This window comes from Pongo abelii, chromosome 10 (assembly GCF_028885655.2).
Source record: "Pongo abelii isolate AG06213 chromosome 10, NHGRI_mPonAbe1-v2.0_pri, whole genome shotgun sequence".
Lineage (NCBI taxonomy): Eukaryota > Metazoa > Chordata > Mammalia > Primates > Hominidae > Pongo > Pongo abelii.
Window position 1 is genome coordinate 110,836,511 of NC_071995.2, and position 23,769 is coordinate 110,860,279.

The 23,769-nt window shown below is 40.9% G+C and overlaps 1 protein-coding gene across 4 annotated transcripts in view; it reads right to left on the reverse strand.

The window, feature by feature from the left end:
• NAA25 (N-alpha-acetyltransferase 25, NatB auxiliary subunit) overlaps positions 1-23,769 on the reverse strand; it is an 83,303-nt gene that overhangs the window by 16,082 nt on the left and 43,452 nt on the right. For all 4 annotated transcript variants that reach the window (XM_054528281.2, XM_002823769.5, XM_054528280.2 and 1 more), the window contains 7 exons: positions 17,846-18,053; positions 16,939-17,028; positions 11,060-11,240; positions 10,233-10,332; positions 4,969-5,120; positions 4,343-4,468; positions 272-515 (listed from right to left, as the gene is read on the reverse strand). In XM_054528281.2, the coding sequence (XP_054384256.1) occupies positions 272-515; positions 4,343-4,468; positions 4,969-5,120; positions 10,233-10,332; positions 11,060-11,240; positions 16,939-17,028; positions 17,846-18,053 (1,101 nt within the window). The remainder of the gene's footprint in view (positions 1-271; positions 516-4,342; positions 4,469-4,968; positions 5,121-10,232; positions 10,333-11,059; positions 11,241-16,938; positions 17,029-17,845; positions 18,054-23,769) is intronic.

The window sequence follows — 23,769 nt, forward strand, 5'->3', positions numbered from 1 at the left end:
AAAAACAGAACATTTATATTAATATTAATTTGTTGCTAGCTATTAAAAACTTACCATCACAAAAAGTTATTTTGCTTTCTCCCTCACTAGTCTGGATATTGAGGAAGCCTCTGCAATTCCTTCTGAGTCTAAAATATTCCTCTTTCTCCTGCAGAAGCCATAAACTGGGACAAAACAATTCCTTACTACTCACCCACCCCAAACTCCTGTTTATAAAACAGTCATAAATATAATAATTGCACCTTTGATGGTAAATACGTATTGATGGTACCTGAATATCCTTTTCAATAAATCGCTTTCCTGTCTCCAGGGTTGCCTCCAGCTGTTGAAGGAGCAAACGAAGAATATCAATCCGGGAGGATACCCCATTCTCGGCAGTCTTCTCCGAGTTCTTTGGCTCCACAGGGTGGTTGAGACTTGGAAGTCCACTGATCAGCCTCAATGTTAAGGATCGGATTCTTAACCACAAGGTCTCCTCCTCTAAGGAAAGTTTCTTATGTTCTTCAGAAACGTCCCTTAAACAGAAACATCCCCAAATTATCTAACTTACTCAATCCATTGCTTTCAAATCTTTTTTTTTTTTTTTTTTTTTTTTTGAGACAGAGTCTTGCTCTGTCGCCCAGGCTGGAGTGCAGTGGCACTATCTCTGCTCACTGCAAGCTCTGCCTCCCGGGTTCATGCCATTCTCCTGACTCAGCCTCCCGAGTGGCTGGGACTACAGGCGCCTGCCACCACACCCGGCTAATTTTTTTTTTGTATTTTTAGTAGAGACGGGGTTTCACCGTGTTAGCCAGGATGGTCTTGATCTCCTGACCTCGTGATCCACCTGCCTCGGCCTCCCAAAGTGCTGGGATTACAGGCGTCAGCCACCGTGCCTGGCCTCAAATCTTTTAAAGTTAACTTTCACCAGTTAAGATGCCTTTGAATGGTTCCAGCTTTCATTTACTAGCTGAATGACCTAAGACAAGCCAAAATGTTCTCAAACCCCATTTCACTATCAATAAAATGGGAATGATAACCTATTTAACAGGTCATTTTTGGCTGGGCACGGTGGCTTACGCCTGTTATCCCAGCACTTTGGAAGGCTGAGGTGGGCAGATCACGAGGTCAGGAGATCGAGATCATCCTGCCTAATACAGTGAAACCCCGTCTCTACTAAAAATACAAAAAATTAGCCAGGCGTGGTGGTGGGCGCCTGTAGTCCCAGCTACTCGGGAGGCTGAGACAGGAGAATGGCATGAACCAGGGAGGCGGAGCTTGCAGTAAGCCAAGATTGCACCACTGCACTCCAGCCTGGGCGACAGAGCAAGACTCCATCTCAAACAAAACAAAACAAAAAAAAAACCAGGTCATTTTCCTTATAAGTGACACTTTGTTCTCTGATTACAAAAATAATACATGAGGACAGGTGTGGTGGCTCAAACCTATAATCCCAGCACTTTGGGAAGCTGAGGTGAGGGATTGCTTGAGGCCAGGTGTTGGAGAACAGCCTGGTAAACATAGCAAGACCCAGTCTCTAAAAAAAAAAAAAAAAATACAAAAAATTGGCTGGACGTGGTGGCACACACCTGTAGTCCCAGCTACTAGGGAGGCTGAGATTAGAGGATTGCTTGAGCCCAGGAGTTCAAGGCTGCAGTGAGATATGGTCACGCCACTGTACTCCAGCCTGGGTAAGATCCTGTCTCTAATAAAAATAATGATACATAACATAAAAAATTCAAATGATAGAAAAATGTAAAAGGTAGAAAAGGTGCCCTGATAACCAATACCCACAGTATTATCAAGTTTGGTATAGATCTTTTTAGACTTTTGTAATGTGGATAAAAATCTAACTAAAAATAGGGGCTGTGGCCGGGCGCAGTGGCTAACGCCTGTAATCCCAGCACTTTGGGAGGCCGAGGCAGGCAGATCGTGAGGTCAGGAGATCGAGACCATCCTGGCTAACACAGTAAAATCCCGTCTCTATTAAAAATAGAAAAAAAATTAGCTGGCCGTGGTGGCACACGCCTGTAGTCCCAGCTGAGGCTAAGGCAGGAGAATTGCTTGAACCCAGGAGGCGGAGGTTGCAGTGAGCCGAGATTGCGCCACCGCACTCCAGCCTGGACGACAGAGTGAGACTCCGTCACAAAAAAAAAACAAAAAAAAATAGGGGCTGGGTGCGATAGCTCACACCTGTAATCACAGCACTTTGAGTGGCCCAGATGGGGGGATCAACTGAGGTCATGAGTTTGAGATCAGCCTGGCCAACGTGGCAAAACCCCGTCTCTACTAAAAATACAAAAATTAGCTGGGCGTGGTGGCAGGGACCTGTAATCCCAGCTACTTGGGAGGCTGAGGCAGGAGAATCCCTTGAACCCAGCAGGTGGGGGTTGCAGTGAGCCGAGATCATGCCACTGCACTCTAGCCTGGGTGACAGAGACAGACTAGGTCTCAAAAATAAAAAGTAACTAAAAATAATACTTACACAACTTAACAATTTTAAACAAATTGGTTACAGTATGCAACAGAGGCTCCATCTAAAAAAAAAGTAACTAAAAATAGTATGTATACAACTTAAGTTTAAACAAATTGGTTACAGTAATTACATTATTTTGCAAACTTCATCTTTTTATGACAGTATGTGTAGAAAAGAGTCAACATAGCAGGCCTGCAGCTATTATCCTTAGAAAGGCCTACTTGCAAGGTTGGCCCTTGGCTGATGTCTGGGAACTCTGCACTCCAACTGTTCCCTAAAATGATAAGAGTGGCTCGCTGTGCCTAGACTGTTTATATAAACCATGTTGTTTATGATGAATACCTGCTTTCTTTCCACTCAGGATAGACAGAGTGTACCCACATAACAATGAAACCTTAAGCACCAAGTCTCTACTGGGTTTCCCTGGGCAGGAACATTCCACCTGTGTTACCGCATTTTTCACTGCTGGAGAAAGGAGCATACTCAGTGTTTCCCCTCAGAGGAGGGAGAAAGCACTCGAAGTCTGAGTTCTCCAGAGTCTCCTGTTCCTTTTTCCCTTCCGGATTCTGTCATGTGTCCTTTCACTGTAATAAACCTTAGCCATTGAATGCAACTATATGCTCAGCCCTGTGAATCCTTCTGGGACTCAACAATCCTAAATCACTGAATGTGGCCTTGGCAACCCACAAACCACAGAATTTTCAGAACTACCTCATATACACTTCTTAGCATGTTTCTGCATTTATTTCCTTAGGTTCTACTTTCCTAGAAGCAGATCTGCCAAATTAAATGGTATGTGGCATTTTAAATCTTGATACATATCACTACAATTCCCTATAGGAAGATTGTATAAAATTTATCCCTGTGTAAATGCATAAAAAGTATTTACCACACAGCCTTGCTGACCACAAGTATTCATCTTTTTTTGCTAGAAACAAAATCTTTATTGCTGTAAGATGTGTTTCTTTGAACTTCTGGTTAAGCCCTTTGCCCAATTTCTTATTTTCTTATTGACTTATTAAGAGTTCTGTCTATATATGAAGGATATTTGTATGAAGAAATTTACTACAAACCTTTAGAACTTAACAAATTTATTATTTCTATTTACAGAAGTTAAATCATTTATGTTCCCAGATTTGGTATAATGCTAGGAAAGGCTTTCCTCACCTATTTAAAAATATTTTCTATATTTTCTTCTAGAATTTCTAAGGAATCCAGAATTTAGCATAGTCTTTAATCCATCTGGAATTCTCATATATGCTGTGAAGTAGATCTAACTTTTAGATTAACCGGCAGTCCCAGCATAGGGGTGAGCTACACTTTCTTCATTTGGCTTACCTATATTTTCTGATCCCTACAACAAACACATGTTATTGTATATTTGTGTAAAGTGAAGTTTGTTTTTTTTTAATTTTAGATTCATCCTAATTTTTTTTTTTTTTTTTTTTTGAGATGGAGTTTTGCTCTTGTCGCCCAGGCTGGAGTGCAATAGTGCGATCTCAGCTCACTGCAACCTCTACTCCCTGGGTTCAAACAATTCTCCTGCCTCAGCTTCCCAAATAGCTGGCATTACAGGCACACGCCACCATGCCCAGCTAATTTTTGTATTTTTAGTAGAGACAGGGTTTCACCATGTTGGCCAGGATGGTCTCGAACTCCAGACCTCAAGTGATCCACTGGCCTCAGCCTCCCAAAGTGCTGCAATTACAGGCCTGAGCCACCGTGCCCAGCCTAACCTAATTATTTAAAAATAAATTGCTTTACCCAGGAGTTCGAAGCTGCAGTGAGCTATGATCTTGGTCTCTTTAAAAGACCTGGTCTCTTTAAAAAAACAAAAAACAAACAAACAAAAACTTTAAAAATTGCTTGGGGTTAAATTCCAGTTACCTGTCTTTTGGATCCCAGCTGAAAAAAACATTTAAGTCTCTGTTGTCTCGCAAATCTTCCCATGGAATGTCATCTTCTTCTGGCCTAAGGTTCATTGACTTTATACTTTCTGCTAAACTGGTTGATCTGTGATAAAGAAAAATCCACATATTATTTTAATAGTAAAATAGCCAGAAAATATTATTAATCAGGACTTTCTGTTTTACTAGACAGAAAGGGAAAGAGGAAGGAAGGGCTCATATAAGGTGAAATAGAACCAAGCGCAGATCAAACTGGCTTGCTACATGGCAAGAAAAAGGATTCTGGAAGCCCACACAAAACAAAGGGGATCAGCATTAATTCCCGAAATCTCTTGATTTGTAGGGGAGGCAGAACCTTCGTAAGCACAATATGGACCAGGGGTTGATGACCATGACCTAAATGGCTTCTGTAATGGTCCCAAGATGTTGCTGGCAGTACTCTATCATTCCCCATGACATGTACCAAGTTCTGTTTCCCCACTGTCTCGCTCCCTTTTTTCCCCCTATTTTACCTTAAGCCTGCTAATAACACCCATGAGCCCATTAATGGCTCTTAACAACTGATCTAGTCCCTTAGTTCCTTTATAGCTCTCATGCAATACTTACATATTTGCTTCAAGTAGAAGGTCTAACAGCATCCGTTCAGTACGGACTTGTGCAAAATGAAGAGAATTATTCAGCCTGTTCCTAAAAGCGATAAACTCTGGGATCTTCTCAAATGCACCATATTTGTAAGCTTGAATAATATATTCTGAGGTCTGAGAAGGAAAGACATCACCTTGGTATAAATAGTTCACAAGTCAGGCAATGTAAGCAAACCTTGCCAGCCAAAACAAAACACTCAAACTAAAATTAAGTTTTAAATCTAATCTTTAAAGGCCTTGGTCACCAAGTAGAATATTAGCTTTTTAAAATGTTTTTCTTCCTTCTTATACTTTAGACAAATGTCTCCTTTACTAATATTACTAATTGTAATAACCAGCCTCTGCCACCATCACATAAGCCATCTCTTGACAGTCATGTCTTTCAATTCAATAGGAACTGAAGTTTTGTTTTGCCACATCAGTCAAAAATTTGGTTAGTGCCATTCTGGAAGGGATGTTACTCCATGTTTTTCTGCATCTAAGATAAACTGTGTTTCATATAAAGGTTCCAAAAGCACCAGAATAATAGAACCACCTGCCCCCCCAACCCCAAATAAAAACCACTCTCCTTCAGAAAAAGACAGGCTGCTCCTTGGTTTTGCTTATTTCTGAATACTGTATTAGAAACACAGGGCATATGAGCATTACGTCAGGATAGAAGTAAGACACCAAACAAAAGACCTATAAAAATTCATGTCATAATCTATTCTGAGGACAAAGACTTCAAGAACCAAGTTTCTTGTCCATCTACATTACGTAAGACCTCTGCTGGAAATTTCCTTAAACAAGTATGTGAAGGAAGCATTTACCACATGTGCTTTAATTGTAGCTTAATACATATACAGAGATCAAACATTACAGAACAGAGGCAAGATAAAGAATTCTAAGCAGAAATTCTGGCACAATAGAAGAAAATCTCAGGGAAGAACATTTCATGGGTGTGGGTCTATGCCATCAGGATCAGAAGACAGGAGATTACCCCTTTGGGCCAAGGAAAACTATTATGCTCAAAGCTGATGTCTGCCCCAAAAAAAGATCCTTTCTAGAAAAAACAGTCTTTTTACACAGCTCAGTTAATCAGCTCTGCCCCCATCTCCATTACGTCTGAATAATTTGCCCAGTAGGAAAATAGGCCAATAGTCAACAACATACCCTCTGATATACAGCCTTGCAGGGTTCATTTCAGGCCGCGGGATTGCGCCACGGGCGCTAATTCAACTGCTTTCGATGCAGCTTTTAAACCCCCATGGGACACCTCGGCGAGCTGTTTGCCTGCAGTATCTGGAGAAATTAAAGACGGACGGACACAAGAAAATTAAAAAGATTACTTGTGATCCTGCAGGTTTCAAGAAGGACTACCTGAAAAAGCTCGAGTATACCTTCTAGCTTGATTTAAAGGACAGTGATACACCCTATCAAGAGGAGGCCAGGATACTCTAAACACATATGCCTATCCTATGGCCCCTTGGCTTAGAAAACACAGCAAGCTTTACTAATATCAGCCCTTGTAATAGGAACTTACAGCTGGGGAAAAAAAAAACAGCTGGTTAGGAACACATGATTCAGCAATTAATCAAAAAGAAAATATGACTTTAGTAATTCCAATCAAAGTTATAATTACAGTTCCAAAGTATGCTATGATTTAAGGAGGGAACCCAGCCTTACCAAGTGTAGAGGCAGTTTTAATTTCTAAGTGGTCCGTGGAACACCATTTAAAAAAAAAAAAAAAGGCAATAGCTTTTCAAAGAGAAAAATAAGGGGCAACAAAGAGAGTATAGTCTTTAACAAACTAAGAAGGTAGTCACAGTTCTCTGGCTTATCTTTTTTAGATAGTCCTTCTGTAACACTGCAGTAAAGTACCACTGCAGAGCTAGACAAGGGCCTGGGATGCAATCAATAGGACCAAGGCTGTGGAAGTAGTACTATGTGAAGAAACAAACCCCTACTGGAACTGCAGGCAAAACTGAAAGCCACAGGCACTTTAAAGACTTTTGAATATCAAAGTATGTTGTCCGTACCTATTTCTACTCATTTATGCACCAATGAGGCTATTTAGATCCCGAATGGATTCCTGAAATGAACCCTGGTCACTGTAAAAATTAGTGAAATATATGGACATAAAACCCCTGAATAATGATCTTTGTGAATACCTAGAGATTTTCTTTTCTTTTATTTACTTTTATTTTTTTTTTTGAGACAGAGTCTCACTCTGTCACCCGAGAGTGACAGTTGGAGTGCAGTGGTATGATCTCAGCTCACTGCAACCTCCACCTCCCAGATTCAAGCAAGTCTCCTGACTCAGCCTCCCAAGTAGCTGGAATTACAGACGCTCGCCAACACACCCAGATAATTTTTGTATAAAACAGAGATTTTAAAGGGAAATTTTAAAGAAGTAAAAACACATAAGTGACTTTTAAAGATATGAAAATCTAGTGCTTATTTTCATATTTTTAAAAATCTATTCCAAAGTAAGATGACAACAGAAAATAACCTTTCTAGAAAGAAAATCCCTATGCAGACCTTCCAAATACAACTTTCAATCCCATAGCACAAAACATTACTAAGCAAAACACTAGATTTTCCATTTAAGTAAAAGTGTCCTATCAGAGAGCTAGGTGGGAATTGAAATGCATCAGTCACCCAAGGAAAAAGCATCTGGGGATCCCAAAAACTACCAAGAATAAAAGATACAGAGTATAGAGCTCTGGATTTGAAGAGAGATATTTCTGATACTCTAAGCACAAGGTTGAACACACATAGTAAGACACTACAATCATAATCTTTCTTAGCCTTCGATTTCTTTTGGAAACAGTTCACACCACAGTCTCTATCTGGCACTCAGCATTAAGGTCAAGCTACATGTTCCTAGCTGTACCATATTTTTCTTTTTTGGTGGGGGGACAGAGTCTCTCTCTTGTCACCCAGGCTGGAGTATAATGGTACAATCAGCTCACTGCAACCTCCACCTCCTGGGTCAAGCAATTCTCCTGCCTCAGCCTGCCGAGTAGCTGGGATTACAGGCACCTACCACCATGCCCGGCTAATTTTTGTATTTTTAGTAGAGATGGGGTTTCACCATGTTGGCCAGGCTGGTCTTGAACCCCTGACCTCAGGTGATCCACCCACCTCAGCCTCCCAGTGCTTGGATTACAGGCGTGAGCCACTGTGCCCAGCCTGTACTGTATTTTTCTTTTGCCTCTATGACTCCTCAAGATTATCTCCTGTCAGCAGATTTAATAAGCTCTATCTTCTTAGCAGTAATCAAAATATATTTCAAGTGTCCTAGTCTCTGATCAATAAAATGCTATAATTTTATCAGGTTTAATATCACATACATTCAGATGAATTAGTCACTTTTGCCACACACAACTATCAGCAAAACATCAAACAAAGATACAAAAAAAACTCTGAGGATGACACATCCCCTCAAATTGCTCCTCGGGGTCTCCTTTGCCTATATTACAACACTTTTGTAATTTTATTTTTAGATTTTCTTTCAAAACAACTCTTCAGACACAATATTTGCGGAAAGAAAAAATTAAAGCCTAATTCTGATGTATATAAAGTAATGTGTCTTTATTGACCACATCTTCATGAGTAATACAGTTCTTCTAGAATGGTGGATGATTGAAAGCTAGAGGAAAACCAGCCACCGGGCTGGAATTAATCCCTGACTTACTCTCACTACCTCAAAGCTATTTGAGAAACAAACCTTTGAAAAGGAATCTTCAGTAAATCAAATCTTTCTTTCATCTCTCTTATAAATACAGAAATGAGGCCATAAATAATGAGATGAAGAAACCAATCCTTTTGATTTTTTTTTTGAGTTAGTGAAACCTCTTGAAAACAGGAGGGCAAGTACAGATACTTGAACACACAATGAAAATTCATAGGTTTACAGCTCATCCATGCTAGATTTTAGAAACCCAACATCCTAGAGATGACCTTCTGACCTCTAAGCCAGGTCAGCACACCTTCTGAGTAACATGCTCAGATGCTGATACTCATTTTCCTCTCTCCCCGATCAGAGGCTGTGCCACAAAATGAGGTCTGAACGGAGATACCAATCACTGCAGAGGTAAGGGGGCCACTTTGGGGAGGGGATACAGGACTAAGAACCAACTAATGGTACACAGCTCATTATCTAAGCACAAGAAGCTGCTTTCCACCTGCTTAGAGCTGTCCTTTGCTACTCCAGCCCTCTAGGCCATTCCCTAAAACTTGTCAGACCGTAATTATCATAAACTGAGAACGAACCTATATCCCATGTTCAGAAATGCTTCTATTTAATACAATACACCCTTAAAGAATTAGATGGAAGATAGATTAGTCATCCTGTTACAGTAAAAGGGTTTAAAAAAAATCCTCATGAGTGTTTGCCAAGAAGAACCCCAGAAACTAGCTTCCTTGCTAGTTCCTTAATTGCTGGTAGACCATGAGAATGGAAAGCTATGGGCAGATAGCTGGCACAGCCAACTTCAGGCAATGAGGCTTAGAAGTCTGTGAAAACCAAGTAGACAGTGACCACGCTGGAGACATTCCTTTTCTCCACATTCGTTGTTCGGCAGTTTTTTATAATTGGTCAACTGAGTACAGACCATATGGTTTTCCTACAAAAACTTCTGCTTAACCAACAAGTAGAGCCCAAGTCTGTTTGCAGTGAAAAATATGGTGCAAATCCCATCCTTTCATGATGGCACAGAGAAGCTCTATTTTATTTATTGCTACTTTAAAATACATATTATTCACCTAAGTTTCTTGGAATGCCTTTTAATTTTCTAAGAAAATACAAGTACATTCACCTTTGGCAAAGAGCACAATGCACATACATTTCAGAGTTAAATAAAAGTAACAGAGAGCAGCTGCTATTGCAGAATGGTATATGGCATCCCAGGCTATGAACGCTTATGGGCTGTTTCTTTTACCCTTGGAAAAGTCTCTTAGAGATTAAAAGCCAGGTCTAAGAGGACTAACACTTCCTAGTCAGTAAATACCAGTTTTTAAAGGCAACTTTCCAAGGATTCTATTAAACACACCCATTCTAACAAACACAAATAACTCTCTACCTCTCCCTACCAGCCTTGGACAGTAAGCTATGGTCTAAGGGCACTTGCTAGTTCAGCATGGTGCACCTTAACATGTGTACTTGTGACATGAGGTGACGCGCTCCTCAATAGTGTGCAGTCAGCAGGCAAGATCACAGTTAAAAAATAGTTTTTCACTTACATCTTTCTGGTTGGAGTGAAAAAACCTGAGTGCGAAGTTACAGGATTGGGACGCAGCAGCATACTGACCTAGAGATTCAGCATATCGGGTCAAAAGATAACTAGATCAGAAGGAAAGAAGGAAAAAAAAGACATGTTATACTTACTTACCTAGCTCAAGTAACAAATATTACGCTTCAAAGTACTTGGCAAAAAAATAGCTAGGCATAAGAAAACACTAAAACATACTCCCACAGAAATGATCTAATTCACCAGTTAAAATTAAAAAAAAAAAAAAAGAGCCAAAAGTTAACTCAGTTTTGTGGGAGACCTAAAGTTCTGTACTAGGCTTTCTTACACTCTGATGATTAATGACACATAAAAGTTCTAAGAGAACATAATGCTGTCTTCCTAAAACACCACCACAGACAACAGAGAAAATGCCATTAAGTGATACTAGCATAATAATAAAGAGTAGTCTAAATACAAGTCCAAAATACAAATTCAAACTTTGTTGAGGTCAATAAATAAATTACACGTGTCAACTTCAACTGCAAAGCGGAAATGAACACTTCAAAATAATGTGTGCTAAGAATAAGGGTTCAAAGTATATAGATGTTTGCTATCTCTGGGGAAAACTGTCTCACATTTCTAAATTGTGCAAATTTTCAAATTACCACAAAATGCTGGGAGATATAAAAATCTTTCTGCTTTGCAATGGATCATAACAGGTTATTATTTAATCAAAAAGGCTTAATGTCAGGATCAACTTTAAAATCTAAGTTAGAGTCCTGTGTATCCCACACTAGTATAGCTGGCTGCTCATTATTCAGAGTATATACTACCAACCCAATGGTATCATGCTGGATATGCTTAGCATCGAGGCTGGAGTAAAGATCCACCACTGGTTCAAATGCACCCAGCATACAGTAGATTCGAACAAGCAGCAATTTGAACTGAGCATTGGAAGGGCTATGGGTTAATCCCTCTTCCAGCAAAGTCAGGGCCTGCCACACAGCAGTCTCATCACCTAGAACCAAAATACAGCATTATCCACTGATCTTGACAGCAAATGAAAGCTTCCCAAAAACAAAAAACAAAACCTTATTGACATCATCACCTCCCCAATAAATGAAGTTAAATAACAGAGAACAAATTTTAGATATACACCTATAACCAAAATAGAGAATTTCCCCTCAACAGAGAGTCCTTCAATAGTTAAGTCTATTCTTAAACACGCCCACAGCAAAAACGATGCAGATTTTAAGTGGCCAGGTTGTGTTGGGGGAAGTTATAGAATCTCACAGAATCTCAGATTCTGGGAAGAGATGGACTTTGAAGGAAAACTGGAGCTCAGCACCTTGCCCCTGCAGGATTTCCTCTATAAAACCCCAGACAGATGTTCTCTATAGACATCATTTTTTTTCCATATGTAACTCTACTAACAGAATGGCAAATAGGATGTTTGAAAATATTTACTCATTAATAATCAAACTAAAATGATACTTTTTTTTGGGTCTATGAAATTTCAAAAGGTACATGTATCTCTAGTCTTCAAGATTAAGTAACTTATTCTTTAGGATCCATCTAAAGAAAATACTATGAAATACAGATAAAGCTTTATATACAAAAATAGTTATCGTACTATCTAGTGATGTAACGATGGGAGGATGAGTAGGTACATTATGGTAACTTCGACACATGGAAATGTCATATAACTACTTGACATCAATGAAGAGTTTTTAATTACAAAGGAAAATGTTTTTGCAAGAGTGTTCAGTAAAACACACACACAGAAAATTCAAGTTAGTACAAAGAGTTGATCTCAACTCTTAAAATATGCACAAAGAGAGAGAGAAGAAAACAAACAAAAATGTTAGCTGGACATGGTGGCTCATGCCTATACTCCCAGCACTTTGGGAAGCTGAGGTGAGAGGATCACTTGAGCCCACAAGTTTGAGACCAGCCTGAACAACATAGCTAGACCTCGTCTCTACTAAAAACATTTTTGAAAAAATCAGCCAGATGTGGTGGTGCACACTGCCTATGGTTCCAGCTACTCAGGAGGGCTGAGGTTGGGAGGATTGCTTCACCCTAGGAGGTTGAGGCTGCAGTGAGCTGTGATCATGCCACTGCACTCCAACCTTGGCAGCAGAGTGCAACTTTGTCTCAAGAATAGAAAAGGAAAAAAAAAAAAAAGAAAAAAAAATGCATAAGTGATAATAGTGCTTTTGAGGTCCAAAAAAGTGAGATTTGAAGTAAACTGCTTTCCAAAATTTATACAAGCTACTTTTACAGTCAGTAACAATAGCAAAAATGAAAGCACCATGCAGTAAGATTTTAAGGTAATATTCTATATGCTGTTTTCCAAAAGAAAAGAAAGATAGGCCGGGCACAGTAGCTCATGCCTGTAATCCCAGCAGTTTGGGAGGACAAGGCAGGGAGATGACTTGAGCCCAGGACTTTGAGACCAGCCTGGGAAACATGGCAAAACCCCAACTATACAAAAAATACAAAAACTGGCTGGGCACAGTGGCTCACACCTGTAATCCCAGCACTCTGAGAGGCCAGGGAAGTGGATCACCTCAGGTCAGGAATTCGAGACCAGCCTGGCCAACATGGTAAAACCTCTTCGCTACTAAAAATACAAAAATTAGCCGGGCGTGGTGGCGGGTGCCTATAATTCCAGCTACTCAGGAGGCTGAGGCAGAAGAATTGCTTGAACCCAGGAGACAGAGGTTGCAGTGAGCCGAGATTGAACCACTGCACTCCAGCCTGGGACGGAGTTAAGATTCCATCTCAAAATAAAAATAAAATTTAATAATAAATAAAAAATAAATTTAAAAAAATTTTAAATTAACTAAATAAATAATACAAAAACTAGCCAGGCATGGTAGCATGTGCCTATACTCCCAGTTACCCAGGAGGCTGAAGTGGGAGGATCCCTTGAGCCCAGGAGGTTGAGGCTACAGAGAGCTACTGTGGTGCTACTGCACTCCAGCCTGGATGACAGTGTGAAACCCTGTCTCAAAATAAAAAAATAGCCTTTCAGAAAAAATATTTGAGAGCATCAACTTCCTAAAGCACTCAATCCTTTTGAATTCAAATCAATCTCTTTAAATGCCCTCATCAACTTTCTATTGATTTCTAAGTTCTGCCAGGTGCACCTTGAACAATGATTATGACTGTGACTGGAGTACTTCAACATCCCTTTCACTGACTTCAAGAAGCCCTGCATCTTCACAAGATCTACAATTTCATTTTGCAAATGATTCCCATGTATTTGTCTGCACTGCAGGATTTTGGACAATTTACCTTTTTTCTCTCTGCCCTCCATTTCTCTCACCTATAAAACTGTGACAATAACTGTATTATTAAAATGTTTAAATCGGCCGGGTGTGGTGGCTCACGCCTGAAATCCCAGCACTTTGGGAGGCTGAGGCGGGCAGATCACGAGGTCAGGAGTTCAAGACCAACCTGACCAACATGGTAAAATCCTGTCTCTACTAAAAATACAAAAATTAGCCAGGCGTGGTGGTGCGCGCCTGTAATCCCAGCTAGTCAGGAGGCTGAGGCAGGAGAATCGCTTGAACTTGGGACGCAGAGGTTGCAGTGAGCCAAGATCGCACCAATGCACTCCAGCCCAGGCAACAGAGCGAGACTCCATCTCAAAAAAATAAAATAAGATAAAATAAAATAAAATAAAATGTTTAATTTGTGTAAAGTACTTTCACATGCCTAATAATCAACTGTCAGTTGTTACTATTATCATATGGCCACATATCTTGCCCAAAATATTAATATAAGAGACTAGCAAAGCCATAGTCACTACTGGTGAGAACAGATGCTAGGCATCAGTAAGAAAGGCTATCTGTGTGGGGATCAAATTACTACATGATCAGTTCATTAATGTTTTCATGTTAAAATGACTTTTGCTGCCCTATGCAGCCTCATGAATCTAGGGGCTCAAATAACAAGTTCTCTGATGACAAGGATTTCACTCTCATCCCTGGTACAATATAGGGTAAGAAGTATTACTGGCCAGGCGCAGTAGCTCATGCCGGTAATCCCAGCATTTTTGGGAGGCCAAGGCAGACAGATCACCTGAGGTCAGGAGTTTGAGACCAGCCTGACTAACATGGTGAAACCCCATCCCTACTAAAAATACAAAAATTAGGCCAGGTGCAGTGGCTCACGCCTGTAATCCCAGCACTTTGGGAGGCCGAGGTGGGTGGATCACGAGGTCAAGAGATCGAGACCATCCTGGCCAACATGGTGAAACCCTGTTTCTCCTAAAAATACAAAAAATTAGCCGGGTGTGGTGGTGGGCACCTGTAGTCCCAGCTACCCGGGAGGCTGAGGCAGGAGAATCACTTGAACCTGGGAGGTGGAGGTTGCAGTGAGCCGAGATTGCGCTACTGCATTCCAGTCTGGCGACAGAGCGAGACTTTGTCTCAAAAAAAAAACACAAAAATTAGCCAGGCATAGTGGCACGTGCCTGTAATCACAGCTACTTGGGCGGCTGAGACAGGAGAATCGCTTGAACCTGGGAGGAGGATGTTGCAGTGAGCCAAGATTGTGCCATTACACTCCAGCCTGGGCAATAGAGCAAGACTCCATCTCAAAACAAACTAAAAAAAAAAAAAAAACACTACCATATGGTTACATACAATGTCCTACAGAAGTTCAGAGGAGCATAAAATCCCCAGTGGGGAAGGAGTTAAAATCAAGACAGGCTTTGTTAAAGGCACCATTTGAGTAAAACTTAGATAGATGAGGGAGGTAAGAAAGTTATTTCAAAGAGAGGCAACATGATGTTAAGTGATAGTAGCAAAAAAATTTTAAAGCAGATTCAAGACCGTAAATACCTAAGAATCTGGAGATGTGGGCACAGGCCAGATTATAAACAGCATTATAAACTATCCCAAAACACCTGACTTTTATCCTCAGGAAAACAGGGTACCTCTGAAGGATTTTTTTTCTTTTTAAATTTTTTAGAGACAGGGTCCTGCTCTGTCACCCAGGCTGGAGTGTAATGGTGTGATCATAGCTCACTGCAGCCTTGAACTACTGGGTTCAAGCCTTGGCTTCCTGAGGTCTGAAGGATTTTAAGAATGGCATGATAAGGCTGGGTGCAGTGGCTCACGCCTGAATCCAAGCACTTTGGGAGGCCGAGGCGGGTGGATCACCTGAGGTCACGAGTTCGAGACCAGCCTGGCCAACATGGCAAAACCTTGTCTCTACTAAAAACACAAAAACTGGTCAGGCGCAGTGGCTCACACCTGTAATCCTAGCACTTTGGGAGGCCGAGGCGGGCAGATCACAAGGTCAGGTAATCAAGACCATCCTGGCTAACACAGTGAAACCCCATCTCTACTAAAAATATAAAAAATTAGCCAGGCATGGTGGCGGGCACCTGTAGTCCCAGCTACTCGTAGTCCCAGCTACTCGGGAGGCTGAAGCAGGAGAATGGCGTGAACCTGGGAGGAGGAGCTTGCAGTGAGCTGAGATCGCACCACTGCACTCCAGTCTGGGCGACAGAGTGAGACTCCATCTCACAAAAAAAAAAAAAAAAAAAACTAGCTGGGCTTGGTGGCATGTGCCTGTAAACCCATCTACTCTGAAGCTAAGGCATGAGAATCGCTTGAACCCAGGAGGCGGAGGTTGCAGTGAGCTGAGATCACGCCACTGCACTCGAGCCTGGGCAACAAGAACAAGACTCCATCTCAAAAAAAAGCAAAACTGAGTGCTCTGTGAAATGATCCATGAGGGCAGGGGTTGTGTTTATCTTGCTTACCACTGTCTCTTCAGCCCTTTGTTTCTTCTATAGTTCAATTCTCATGAATAATATGCCATAAGCACCTAAAGTTATTTATTCTCCAAAACTGCTAATAAGAGAAATGTCAGGGGGTGGGACCTAAAGAAAAGGCAATCCCAATTCCATTTGCTGAATCATCCTTCTCTTCCCCAATCACTCATGATGCTTCCTTTACCATGTCTTATATTTTTATCTTAAATGAGACAAACTATATTCCAGAAAGAATGCATTTTTCTATATATAAAATTTTTTGAAGTGAATAAAAGATATTCTGTTCCATAGGCCTGTGCATGTATTTTTTAGTCAGTTTCATTGTATTTTAATTTTTGTAGCTTTGTCACAGTATTTTTTTATAGTCATTACTTATTATTCACAAACACTTAAAAACAGAACAGATATCCATTCATTTAACATTATCCTGGTTACAAGGGGATAAATTGGAGACAGGTTTTTTTTTTTTTTTTTTTGAGACAGAGTCTTGCTCTGTTGCCCAGGCTGAAGTGCAGTGGCATGATCTCAGCTCACTGCAACCTCCGCCTCCCAAGTTCAAGCAGTTCTCCTGCCTCAGCCTCCCAAGTAGCTGGGACTACAGGTATGCGCCCAAATGCCCAGCTAATTTTTGTATTTTTAGTAGAGAAGAAGTTTTGCCATGTTGGCCAGGCTAATCTCGAACTCCTGACCTCAGGTGATCCACCTGCCTCAGCCTCCCAAAGTGCTAGGATTACAGGCATGAGTCATCGCACCTGACCAAGACAGGTTTTTCTGGAAGCACCCTAGAAATATCAAGAAAAGCAGAACCTAAAAGCATAAATAAAATTTGTGGATTGTAAAATTAGTCTAACGAAAGAATGCAGTACTTATAATCAATAAAAGCAAAAAGTAAAGTTGAACTGAAATCACTGCTACTTACCTGTTTCCCTCCATACATCAACAAGCACATGGACAGCAAGGAGACAGTAATAGTCAGAAAATTGCAATTCTGTTTTCAAACAGGTTTTCCCTATGGGGGAAAAAAATCATATCTATTTTAACATTTGTTCAACTATTACTGACCCCAAAGGAGTTTTTAAAAGCAGGAAAGTGACAGGAGGGAGAAGAGAAAAAGTAAAAGAAAATTAAGAATAAGATAAGTACCAGGAGAAAAATATAAGCCACGAATCAAAGGGTTCAAAAGAAGGTGGGACCACACTCAGCTGGAACAGAAGGTAGGGTTCCAGAGCAGAGGTGGTATCCATGATGGTCCCAAAGGGAGAGAAGGAAGATTTGAAGGTTGAGGTGAAGAAAAGAACATAAGCCAAGTGCCATGTATAACTAAATTCACAATATGCTCCTGACTTCATCTAATTCTTTAGACTACAGATAAATACTGACATCTTATAGTCAGACAATTATATGTCTATCACATATATCTAGCAAAGGCCACACCTATCTGAAGATCATCTATTTCTAAACTAAATATTTATCTTACAATTTACAATATTCTTTTTGTTCACTTACAGTCTACATATTAAGAATATTTAGGCCTACAAGCAGAAAATGTGATAATTATCATGAACTATGCAATCTATATGAGCCCCAATCTAATAAAAAGTTAGCTCATCAGATCAAGAAGAATACAGACAACTGAAAGCCAATCAGAATTATTTAAAACTCCAGGCTTAAGAAAGGCTTTACATCATATTACTTAGATGGTCTTCCCAGACAAAATAGTCTCCTTACAACACTCATTAAACCAGGGTGCTACAGGTGCTTAAAAACTGCCTTCTAAGTCTTAGTGTAGATCAGGGAACTACTGCACATTTTGAATGGTTGCTCACCAAATTCCAGTCCATGCTGGTACCTTAACATCAATTCTCTGACCACACTCAATTTCTGATTTTTATCCATGGTGTGGTACAAGCCAAGTAACCTCGTCAGCTGCACCACACACAAATGTTGCTGCAGAGCTCTGATGTCAGCAGGCAGTGCCAGCTTATCCTCTGTTGGTGTCGACAAAGGAACAACTCCAAGTAACTGATTAATAAACTGCAAAGTGGGGAAAAAAGGAGCAAAGGTCTCAAAACACAACTAGTCTTCAGTAGGCCATAATTAACAGAAATTGAATGGTCTAGAAAAAGACATCAAGAAAAAAAAAAACTAAAATTCCTTTCATATACCATTTTCTATCTACCAAAATAGCTAAAACGAAAAAAATTTGTGACAGCACACAACACTGGTGAAGCTCCAATGAAATTGGCACACTCATTCATTACTGGCCAAAAGTATTTGTCAATACCATGTACTACAGGCAGTGAAAGATTTTTATACTTCTGAAAATGTTCCATAACTTATAGCATATTAACATAATATATATTACAGCAATGAAAACATTAGGAAGACTATAGAAAAGAGCAGATTACCAAAAAATTTAAAAAAATTTAATCTGTAATTATGCTGATAAATTCTGAAAGGAAAGGTTATACATGGAAAGATACTGTTTACCTTATGTCAGTGACCCTACATTTTTCTTAATTGAACTTATAATTATAGATTCATACTCAGCTATGAGAAATGAGATCCCATGTACCATTCATCCAGTTTTCTCCGAATGGTTACATCTTGCCTTAAAATGTTATTCATCCTTTAAATTTGGATAAAAATTTAAAAATAAAACCCACATACCAGTTCTAGTTATGTATTTATTAAATACATGCTTATTTCCTCTCACTTCTAAAATCCTATTAAGATGCCAGTAAGGAATAAAAAAAGAAGAGGCTGGGTGCAGTGGCTCAGGCCTGTAATCCTAGCACTTTGGAAGTCCAAGGTGGGGACATCACTTCAGGCCAGGAGTTCAAGACCAGCTGGGCCAACATGCTGAAACCCCATCTCTACTAAAAATACACAAAAAAATTAGCCAGGCATGGTGGCGCACATCTGTAATCCCCACTACTCAGGATGCTGAGGCAGGAGAATAGCTTGAACCTGGGAGGCAGAGGTTGCTGTGAGCCAAGATCGTTCTACTGCACTCCAGCCTGGGCAACAGAGCGAGACTCCATCTCAAAAAAAAAAGTTATAAAAGAAAAAATAGGCCGGGCGCAGTGCGCGGTGGCTCACGCCTATAATCCCAGCACTTTGGGAGGCCAAGGCGGGTGGATTGCCTGAGGTCAGGAGTTCGAGACCTCCCTGGCCAACATAGTGAAACCCTGTCTCTACTAAAAATACAAAAAATTAGCTGGGTGTGGTGGTGAGTGCCTGTAATCCCAACTACTCAGGAGGGTGAGGCAGGAGAATCACTTGAACCCAGGAGGCGGTGGTTGCAGTGAGCCGAGATCACGCCACTGTACTCCAGCCTGGGCAACAAGAGTGAAACTCCGTATTAAAAAAAAAAAAGAATAAATCCACAAAGATCAAGAATATGTGAAGAGGCCGGGAGCAGTGGCTCACATCTATATTCCCAACAGAGATGGGAGAATCACTTGTGCTCAAGAGTTCAAGATCAGCCTAGGCACATAGTGAGACCTCATCTCTACTAAAAAAACAAACAAACAAACAAACAAAACACATAGCCAGGCATAGTAGTGCACGCCTGTAGTCCCAGCTACTCAAGAGGCTGAGGCGGGAGGATGACTTGAGCCCAGGAGTTTGAGCCTGCAGTGAGCCGTCATCGCGCCAGTACACTCCAGCCTGGGTGACAGACCCTGTCTCAAAAAAAAAAGAAGAAAAGAATAATATGTGAAGAAATGAGAGATGACAGCAAATAAAAATCATGAAGATTTCAAAAGATACAAGAACAGGTGGTTAAGTAATAACTTACGTTGCCAAGAACACTGAAATCTAACAGTATGCAATGAGGCAGACCCCAATAAGCAGGAAGCGCACTCTAGTCACAGAATCTTGGAAGACTCAGAGACTAAGGGCACCAGGTGTCCCTAAAGGCTAATGTGCTGATGGGACTAAAATAGAATATATTAATTTCTAAGAAGTTAGGCCCCTCCCAAAGTTCACAGATGGAATTTCTAAGTGTGAGTAGAACACCCTGGGTTTTACAGCCATAAGGCGCTGAACCAGAAACACAGAGTCAGAGACAGCAGTCATAGCTGAAAACAGGGGAATAAAGTGAAATTTGCTTATTCAGTGACAATTTCAGGCTCCCACCCTGTACTCCCAACCATATCGCAGGATGCTATCAGACAAATATGTAAGTTCCTAAACAGATAGTAGCCAACAGGCATTGTGGAATGGAAAGCATTTCTTACATTGGTGAAGAGAGGGGTAGAGAGAACAAAATGTCATGTTTTATCCTAAGTATATAAGGGGGAAATTGATTTGTTATAAACAACTAATCACCTTCCACAGAAGGGCACCAATAGGTTAAGACTATAACTATAAAAATAAATTCTTAAATAAGAAAATAATTTAGAAATATGGAGGAAAATAACAAAAGAATTTAGTTGAAAGTGATTTGCATCTGTTGAGCTGGAACAACAGGAGTGACTACTGCCTCTCAATATAAGCCTTGCGATACTATTTGACTTTTTCAATTTTATACAGTACATAGATTTCTTCTTCCTTTTTTGGGAGGGGGTCTCACTATGTTGTCCAGGCTGGACTCGAATTCCTGGGCTCAAGCAATCCTCCTGCTTCAGCCTCCTGAGTAGCTGTGACTATAGGTGTGTGCCACTGTACCCAGCTTCAGTACATGTAATTTTTTGATACAAATAAAAAAAAAATTAAAACAAAATCCCACTCATCCTGCAGTTTAACATCTGTAATGAATTTGCTTCAATTCACCTATAATTCTATTAATTTTAATCATTATGATCAGATATATATATTTCATAATTTTAACAAACTGCAGCACTGATTTTCATGTTTTTGTTGTTGTTGTTTTTGAGACTGAGTCTCACTCTGTTGCCCGGGCTAGAGTGCTGTAGTACAATCTCGGCTCACTGCAACCTCTGCCTCCCGGGTTCAAGCGATTCTCTTGCTTCAGCCATTCGAGTAGCTGGGACTACAGTACAGGCATGCAACACCACACCTGGCTAATTTTTGTATTTTTAGTAGACAGGGGGTTTTGCCATGTTGGCCAGGCTGGTCTCGAACTCCAGAACTCAAGTTGCCCGTCTCATCCTCCCCAAAGTGCTGGGATTGCAGACATAAGCCACCATGCCCAGCCATTATTTTCCTGTTTTTGATTAAATGCTTTCTATAGTTTCTACTGCCAGTTCTTCTATTCTTGCAAGCCATTTTATATATTAGTTAGGTTTATTGTGGCCTTCTTTAGTGAATGCTAAAGAAAAATCTTCCTGACAAGGTTTTGTTACAAAACAATCTGCTCATTATTTTAGTCTGTACAGTTTTACTGCTGTGCAAAAAATTTCTTTAAAAACTAGAATCATTGAGGCTGGGCGCAGTGGCTCACGCCTGTAATCCCAGCACTTTGGGAGGCCGAGGCTGGTGGATCACTTGAGGTCGGGAGTTTGAGACCAGCCTCACCAACATGGAGAAACCCGGTCTCTACTAAAAATACAGAATTAGCCGGGCATGGTGGTGCATGCCTGTAATCCCAGCTACTTGGGCAGCTTAGGCAGGAGAATTGCTTAACCCAGGAGGCGGAGGTTGCAGTGAGCCAAAATCGCGCCATTGCACTCTAGCCTGGGCAAGAAGAGCAAAACTCGTCTCAAAAAAGAAAATAAAATAAAAAAATAAAAACTAGAATCAGCCAGGCACGGTGGCTCATGGCTCATGCCTGTAATCCCAGCACTTTGGGAGGCCAAGGCAGGTGGATCACCTGAGGTCAAGAGTTCGAGACCAGCCTGGCCAACATGGTGAAACCCCATCACTACTAAAAATTAAAAAATTAGGCTGGGCGCAGTGGCTCAGGCCTGTAATCCCAGCACTTTGGGAGGCCAAGGTGGGCAAATCACTTGAGGCCAGGAGTTCAAGGCCAGCCTGGCCAACATGGTGAAACCCCATCTCTACTAAAAATACAAAAAAAATTAGCCAGGCATGGTGGCGGGCACCTGTAATCCCAGTTAGTCAGGAGGCTGAAGTAGGTTCTCTCTTGAACCCAACAGGCAGAGGTTACAGTGAGTGGAGATTGCGCCACTGCACTCCAGCCTGGGCAACAAGAACGAAACTGTCTCAAAAACAAACAAACAAACAAAAAAACAAAAATTAGCCAGGGGTGGTGATGGACATCTGTAATCCCAGCTACTGGGGAGGCTGAGGCAGGAGAATCACTTGAGCCCGGAGGTGGAGGTTGCAGTGAGCCAAGATCGTGCCACTGCACTCCAGCCAGGGCGACAGAGCGAGACTCCATCTCAAAAAAAAAAAACAAAACACTAGAATCATCTTATTGTTTAGCTAAAACCCCAAAGCAAATGAAACAAAAGATTAGAACATCACCCAGGGCGAGCCACTTCAGGATAACTGAACTCACTGGCTCACTCTTAGGGGCTAGTCAGACTTTAGAAAGATTTGGTTCATAATTCATTAGGACAACAATTCTCAGCTTGACTTGGACAGTTCATAATCCTCTGACAAACATACTTGCTGAGTGGCAGGATATTTAGCTACTGAAGTTATCCTACAGTCAAAAAGTGGCAGCAAAATTACCTCTCTCAAGTAAAATTTACATAGACTAGGACTATAAACTCAATGTAGCAGCTTTAAATCCTTATTCTCACAGAACAGTGACTAGAGCTTATCACTGCTAGCATTCCAGTAAGGGTCATCTGAATAGATGATTCTTACTATGTGGGATCACATGAGATGACCGAAGATTCTCAAACATACCAATGAAGTAGAGCTGTACAGAAAAGGTTACTGGTACTAGATTCATGGTAGCAAACCTTCATGAATCTCATCTAAAAGTAGCAAAGTGTTCCTTCTAATGCACCCCCACCATTTGATGCTTCAACTAGCAAGACAATAAGCACTGTAAGACAAGATCAGTTATTCTTTATCTTAGGGCTTAGCACACAATATGCTCGACACTTACTGAATGAATCCCTCCCACGTGGTTTATCTACATTCTACTTCAATCCCTCCAGTAACGTGAAGCTCGCACACAGTATTTGAGAGAATTCTCACTACTAAGAAAGATCTTTTTCTCAGTGAGCCAAATTCTGAGCTCCCTGTAGAACTTCTTGCTGGTCCCTGTTTTCCTCCCTCTTCTAAAGACAGCTTTTCAAATAAGTGAACGGCAGTATCACTCTGTCCTTGACAGACCAAACCTCTCCTCCACTCAACCATTTTTCCCTCTTATATGCTTTTAAATCCTCCTATAACCCATAACTCTCCTTTCTGGATGTGTTACAATTTATCCAGAAACTTCCGGGCTTGGCCTGAGCCCTATAACCACAGCAACTCCAACAGAGCTTTACTAAACCAACGTGAATGGCAGCAGTCATTTCAGAACCCCAGAGACCACTGGTTACTTATCAGTTGGGGAATGCACTGCTCTAGCTGCCCAAATGTGTAACCCCAAGTCTGCCAAAGTATTGAACCTTCATGGACTAAAAATGTGGTCACTAAAAAAATACTCTAATTATATCCACTGTGCTCCCAATGCACTTCATTCATTCCACATGGGGACAACAGAAGGCTTTCTGGGAGAACGGATGATAGCAGCCCTGTTATAGAAAGACTTCCAATCTTCCCAGCCTGGCCAACATGGTAAAACCCCAACTCTACTAAAAATACAAAAATCATCCAGGCATGGTAGCACACCAGTAATCCCAGCTACTTGGGAGGCTGA